At 37.1% G+C, this 7543-nt stretch overlaps 1 protein-coding gene across 1 annotated transcript in view; it reads left to right on the top strand.

Annotated features, from left to right (window-relative positions):
* LOC122557561 (V-set and immunoglobulin domain-containing protein 1-like) overlaps window positions 1–7200 on the top strand; it is a 52789-nt gene extending 45589 nt beyond the window's left edge. Inside the window, exons 8-9 of the mRNA XM_043705307.1 lie at window positions 2186–2327; window positions 3482–7200. Of these exons, the coding sequence (XP_043561242.1) occupies window positions 2186–2327; window positions 3482–3704 (365 nt within the window). The 3' untranslated portion in view covers window positions 3705–7200. The remainder of the gene's footprint in view (window positions 1–2185; window positions 2328–3481) is intronic.
* The last annotated feature ends 343 nt before the right edge of the window (window positions 7201–7543 follow it).

Here is a 7543-nt window from a genome sequence, read left to right as displayed (position 1 = left end):
TTTTCCTATCTTCCTGGTGGTGGAAATTGAATAAAGATTTGTGCACTTTGTGTCTCTCACTGTGTCTCACACCTGCACACATACACCCACACAAAAAAAAACAGGAGTGTCAGACATCCTGTTCTCTCTGAAAGCTGGCTCTGAGGGGGCTGAATCATTGTCAAGGACTCTCCACATGTAACTAAAGGTTGACTTGGTGATGGGATACCAGCCTCTGTGAACTTAGTTCAGAGCCAATTTTCAATGATCAATAGAGTAGTGCAGATTAGTAAAAGTAAAAATTTTAAGACCAAGACAGAAATTTAATGTCAACTTTTAATTTGGAGTTGAGAAACTGACAGGCAGAGCAATGTTGTAATCCAAATGCAAAAGTTGCATTGTTAATTTTTCATAAATAAATTTTATTTGTTGCACTATATATGTACATTAGTTACATTGAGGTTATGGGGGAAAGTAGAGTGATAGCTTGCTCTAGAAGTAAAGGGAGAAATGTGCCAGATTGATTTAAGGGAAATGAAAAATGAATCCAGTGAGAGATATTTCGTCCTCAATGGATTACAGGAGTTAACTTTAACTGAGATGAGAAGGACAGTGGAGAAATGTGAGAGAACAGAATGCCACAGTGAATGGGGATTACTTGTACAATTATCAATGAGAATGTTAGAAGTAGGAGAACAATTATTGATAACTTTTTGGGAAACTTATAGTTTATAAAAATCTAAATATCAAATTCTTTGTTTTAGATCAATTTTGAAGGATAAGGATGTCATGTTAATCTATTAACAATGGGGAAATTTGGCTCACTCAGTTGGCTGGATAGTAGTTTGTAATGCAGAGTGCTGTCTCCAGCATCAGCTCAGTTCCTGCACCAGCTGAGATTACAATGAAATGACCCTGAGGTCTCTGGCTCTCTGGCTCTGGCTCTCTCTCTCTCGTTGCTCTCTCTGTCTCTCTAATGGAAGAGCAGCCCCATGGTCTGGTGAGGTTACAATGACTCCTACAAGTGTAACACTTTCTGGGAGAGTATTTCCTTATATCTCTAATTTCATGACATTGATGTTTGAATTTTTTCCCTTTAAGCTGTTATTTTTTTCATTCTCCACTCAAATATTCCTGGACTGATACAGAATGTTGAACTTCCTTATAGTATAGTATGTTACAACTTCACCTCAAATATCATAAAATTGCAATTTTGAGTTGTCCCTTTTTATGAAGCATTTCCAAAACAATTCAATAGTGTTTGCTAGTTTTTTTGGCAATGTAAGAGTGGCTGTTTGGTATTACCGAACTTGAGTATTGCTGAAAGATAATATACATTTTGTCAAAACGTTTTGCCTTGGAATCATCAGGGCAATTCACAAGAATTACTAAAGTAAAGGGAAAATAACATTTATACTGTATCACAGGAATGTACTGAACAAGTGGACTCTGGCTGCCATTGAGAAAGCATAAGTTAAATAATGATTGAAAAACCAAGTGCCAAGCTTTTTTTTAAGTTTTAGACAGGCAGGTTGACTCTGGTTAAGGGCAGCATGGTGGCTCAGTGGTTAGCAAAGCTGTCTCTCAGCATCAAGTTCGATTCCAGCCTTGGGTGACGTCTGTGTGGAGTTAGCACATTCTCCCCCTGTCTGCGTTGGTTTCCTCCGGGAGCTCCGGTTTCCTCCCACAGAACAAAGATGTGCAGGTTAGGTGAATTGACCATGCTAAATTGCCCACAGTGTTCAGGGATGTGCAGGTTAGGTGCAATTGGTCAGGAGTAAATGAAGAGTAATAGGGTAGGAGAATGGGCCTGGGTGGGTTATTCTTTGGAGTTTCGGTGTGGACTTGTTGGGCCAAATGGCCTGTTTCCATACAGTAGGAACTCTATGGTCAAGACTTTGCCCTGAAATATGAACAAGAAAATAGATATAATTAATTTTGTTGATTTGAAATAGGTGAAATGTGTACATATTCCTTCTGTTTGCAAAGGACAATGTCCTGTTGACTAAAATGTAATTTCTAGTATGTACAAGCAAGTGATACTGTGAATCCAAATCCCAATCCTAAACTAGTTGTTAGCATAATGCTTCTCACATTCTAGATTCACATCTAATGTTGATTGCATCAAGTATCTGCCAATAGCCTGACAGGATGGATCAAATTATTTACTGATTCTAATTTATCCCCATTTTCTTCTTCTTTGAAGTAGCTTCTGAGAATGATCACATTATAGGAGCCATAATTGGGGCAATTCTGGCAGCAATTGTGATTGGAGCAATTGTCTGGGTAATTGCAAAGAAGACAAAGAAGAGGGCTAAGAAAAATATGGAGAAAGATACTGAATTTCAGTGAGTATTATTTTCGATTCTATTCTTAATATTTCAAACTTCAAGTTTCACAAAGGCTTTCTTTTGCCTGTGTTTTTTATCTGTTTTCAACTCAATAACAAAAAGAGAACAAAGCATTAGATTTTATCCTCCCCTAGAAACATGCTTTCATTGAGTGCCTATCAGCTGAACTACCTTCCAGCCTGATTGTTCCCACCTGGAGCACATTAGTTGATTGTACCCAGATAACAGTCAGGCTTTAATACCTGCTAGAGTTCTAATAGAGCAAGGAACTCAGGCAATAATTGTCATCAAGCTTGAGACCATGCATTCAACTTCTCTCATTACCTCTGGTGATCAATCAAATATCTACTTTCTCTCTTCAATTCCCCTATGCTATTTTGGAATTTGCATCTTCTCTCTAACTGCTTCACTATCTGCGAGCATCTTGTCCACGAGTCCATATTCCTTGACCTTGAACATATTCCCACAAAACTGCTGACCATGAAACTTCCTTTCCTGGCCTCCACATTAACTGATACAATTAGCAGTTCTCTAGAGAATACAATCTAGAGGCACAGTATTAGTTTCGAAAGTACTTTGGCAATAGCCAGTGCTACATAATCATCACTCCTCTCAACCTGTCCACTATCTCAGAAACTATCACTGAAACTATCAATAATTAATCTGCCAATAAGTACAGGCTTAGTAGTCATTTGTTCCAGCTAATTATAGGGAAGACAAAAGCCAATTTCTTTAGTTCTGCAATAAAATTTGTTCCCTAGCCATCGACTCCATCTCCTTATCTGTGAATTGCTTGAGGCTAAAATAGACTGTTCACTAGCTTCATACAGTTTATGCTCAGTTGAACTTCTGACTTCATATGTATCCCATCACTAAGGCTGAATACTTGCACCTCCATAACATTGCACATAGTCCTATAGTATTGCTGATATTTTCTGGTTAGGCTCCTATCTTCAGATCATACTCTGGCTGAGAACCTTTGGCTAGCTCCTGTCAATAGGATTGTGTTCCAGATACATACAATACCATAAGCTAGGATTGAAGTTAAACTTGAAGGAAAAATGTTTGTCAATTTGCTTTCTCACTTGCACGGAAAATGCAATACAGCTGTAAAGAATATCATAATTGTTCATTATTTATTTTTTCTCAAGGGTCAAGCAAGAACCTAGGAAAACATCTACTACATATGCATCTGTCCCCACTGATGATGCCTCAGCAGCGGCAACAAATGCGACTGATGCTCAGTTGTCAGAGGCATCTGAGGTACACAGCCATCCAAATGAAACTCCACTTTTGAGTGAAAATGTTGTCCCCTCTGGCACTGAAAAAACACCAAATGAAGAGATTGAGGGAGTTGGTACACATGCCGTTTAGTTTACCCTTTTTTTGCCATATTGGTGTACTACTTCAGCAGTGTCAGAATCTGAAGTCCTACACATGACATATTTTTATACACCAACACATTCTATTATAATACCCATTTACTATTGACAATGACTCTGGCAATAAACTGATTTTCCATTGTAATTGCATTTGCAATAATTACGTCCAGGCCAAATAACTAAAATAATCATTCAAGTTAAAGTTAATTTGATGTAAAATTGACTGAGGTATATTTTGCTGTGTGTAAAGTTTACTTTTCTAAACTTCCCTAAAATAATAAAATGATTTTTATTTTACTTTGCACGCAGGCCAAATTATTCATGCCCAAAAGTCCTCTTTAAACATAAATGCCAGATATCCTAACACCCCATATGATTGACGTGCCACCTGATGTTTCTAGACCAATAACTAAAACAACATAAGTGTTTCAATTCAGATTTTACATTTGACTAATGCACAGAGTGAGTAGTGGGATCATACAATTGCATCAGTATTTCTCAATCAAGCAGGGGATAAATGAATCCAAGTTCCCGCTTCTCGCTAGTCTGTAAACACTAATTTTGAAATCAGCTTGACTGAAATTCTTTTGTTGAATAATTTGTTAACATTCACTAACAAGATTTATACAGAAATAATGTTTACTTCAGTGAGTTATGTACATAGAAAAATTGTGAGTTGGCTTTTTAAGATATATGTCGCTAAGTTAAGTAGGGAAAATATAGGTGGCATTTTTGGCCCATAATTCTTATTTCTGAAAATTACTTGTACAACAGTGGAAAGTGGTTCCTGAATATGGAATTAATGTTATTTTAGACAAATCATTTAAAAGGTAGTTCAACTGTTAAATAAATATATTATAGGGGCTGAAGAAAAGAATATCAAAATTGGATTTGAATAATTAGCTCCATGTAGTAAGCATAACAGCTAATGTGCCTTTTGGACACTGAAATCTTATTGCTTTTCAAATTCATTTCATCATATCTTACTGCATTTCAAAATCAATCTCATTTTGAAAATACTTCAATAATAGACTAACTAATGTAAATTAGAAACTGCACTAGTCCATGGGCGACTCCCTTTAAAACCAAATTAATCGAATTTAAGGCATAAGAAACTTAGAAGCTGTGCATACTGGATATTTTGTTCAGTGTTGCTGAATAATAAGCATTGCTTATTATTTTCATACAAGAACGGAAAAGTTAGTTGATGATAATGTAACCAATGTAATTTTTCAAAAGTAAAAGGGTTTCTATGTAAAGTTGTCCAGGTTTTAAAGATTTCAAATGCATACAAAAACATGTAATAATAATTTTACAAATGCATTTCCAGGTGATATCTTTTGTGACAAAGTGATTTTTGAAAAGTGTTGAAAAAAATATAAGGTACCTTTCTCAATTTTTTTAATAGCAATCCTACTGGATTAGCTGTGTGTCTGTATCAATTTTATAAACTTTCTTAATGCACTGATGGGGGGAAAATGTGTTACGTCTGCAGTTTAAACCATGCCATGCAGATTACATTGACTCTCTGTGTGGTATTTAGGAACAGGAGTAAGCCATTCAGCCAAAGAGCCTGCTGCCCCACTTAAAATGAACGTGCTTGATTGAATACCTCAACGCCTTTTACACATAGTCCTTTCCACAATGATAATTGGAAATCTATCCATCTTTACCTTAAGCATATTCAAAGATTCAGCTTCTGCAGATCTTTAGGATAGAGAATTTCAAAGATTCACAACCCCCTACCAATAGGCAATGATATTCATGAGGAAAGCTGTGCAGCAAAAGGGAACAGGCAAGACTGTGAAGTTGAGGATTATCAGACCAGCCATGATCTCATTGAATGGTGCAGCATACTCGAAAGGCCGAATGGCCGACTTCTGCTTTGATGTTTTACAGTCTTGTGGTCTTATTAGCATGCTAGGTAGAGTCCCACAATGCTGTCTGTCCCTGGGAAATGGGCATAATCTGCTTAGCAGCACTTCATGAATTAATTTCTCTCTCTATCATTACATATGGCTTTTGTACAGATACACATGCTGATACAAGAGCAGAAGTGGAGTAACCTGTGAGAATAGGGGATGTTTAAAAGCTTGAAGTGTTGCTAGCGTGAAATGATGTGTAGAAGCTATTTAAATAAAGCGAGACATTTTAAACAGACAATGAGCAATTAATTGATGTTGTGGTGTGGGTTCATGAGGGATACAGCAGGCAAGAAATGGAAATAGGAAAGTCTAGTATAATGAAACAAAGTCATGTTAATAAGATTATATAAAACAAACACAGAATGATGGTTCATTTCTCGAAAGCTAACATAGAAAAGTAGAAAACCTCTATAGAATATTGGTTAGACCATGAGTATTGTAAACATTTCCGGTCTCGATATTAGTATGTAGAGACCTTGGAGAAGGAACAGTAATGATTTATGAGAATGACATCAGAATAGACTTAATATTAATGGTTGAACAGATTGGGGCCTTTTTCTGTAGAAGTAAGAAAACTGAGTGATAAGCTGATTATGGCTGATACGCACACATCAAATACATTGAACATAACATAAGAACTAGGAGCAGGAGTAGGGCATCTGGTCCTTCGAGCCTGCTCTGCCATTCAATAAAATCATGGCTGATCTTTTTGTGGACTCAGCTCCACTTATCCGCTTACCCACTTACTCCACTTTAAGATTCTGAGAGGGTTTGAGAGATCTAAAATAGAGAAGATATTTCCACTTGTGGATCAGATCAGAACTAGGTGCCATAAGTATATGATTGTCAATGAAACGATTCAGGAAATCTTGTGGTGCAATGGGTAGCACCTCTGCCTCTAAACCAGAAGCTCTGGCTTTAAGTACCAGTTCAGGCCTTGTTGACCATGGAAGGAGAATCCATGGCATTTCTGAACAGCGATAGTTAACATGCTATTTCTTCCAACATATTCATGGCAGGCTGTAAGAATGGGAGAGATTTATGGTCCGCCATGCCTGATGCAAAATGGCACGATTCAGGAAATAAACATTTATCTCACTCTGAAACTGGAGATGCCCAGGGTTTCCTGTGGACTGTGGCTAATTACAGACTGTCTGCCATATAAATCAAACAAGAATTCAAGAGAAACATTTTTATTCAGACAATGGTTAGTATGTGAAACTCATCACCTTATGCAATGAATGGGGGAAATATTATAAATGCATTTAAGGGGATGTTATATAAACACACAACAAAGAAAGAATAGGAAAAATTCTGATGGGGTTAGATAACTATAGAAAATAAATACCAACATAATCTTCTTGGGATATATGTCCTGCTCCTGTAAATGCTATATATTTCTAAGATGGACTCCAACATCTTAAAGAAAGAGAATTTTTACTGTTACCAAGGATGCAAATTATTCTAATAGAGGTCTCCTGCCTCAACTGCCAACTTATCTTCCCCTACCATGAAATATCAACAGAATCATGCTGATGATGTGATGTAAGTGCTGGAGAAGTGCTGGAGAAACTCAACAGATCTGGACACATCTGGGGAGCTAGAAGAAGAGGTAACATTTCAAGTCCATGAAGAGTTCCAAAGAAGTGACATTTTGGACTTAAAGTGTTAAGCCTGTTTCTCTCTCCATTGGTGCTGCCTGACCTGCTGAGCTTGTCTCGCACTTTCTGCTTTTCTTTCAGATTTCTTCTATTTTGCTTTTATCCGATGAGGCGGCGGTTCTATAGCAGCATCTCTGGGGCAAAATGAGACAGGTGACTACTTGGAAGACAATATCAGTTTGTTAATAGTTCAATCTGCACCCTTAGTTTCAGCCTGCTTTTCTCTTCTCCTTAAGGTGCTATAT

This window comes from Chiloscyllium plagiosum, chromosome 15 (assembly GCF_004010195.1).
Source record: "Chiloscyllium plagiosum isolate BGI_BamShark_2017 chromosome 15, ASM401019v2, whole genome shotgun sequence".
Taxonomy (NCBI): domain Eukaryota; kingdom Metazoa; phylum Chordata; class Chondrichthyes; order Orectolobiformes; family Hemiscylliidae; genus Chiloscyllium; species Chiloscyllium plagiosum.
This window is presented reverse-complemented; position numbering and strand designations above follow the sequence as displayed.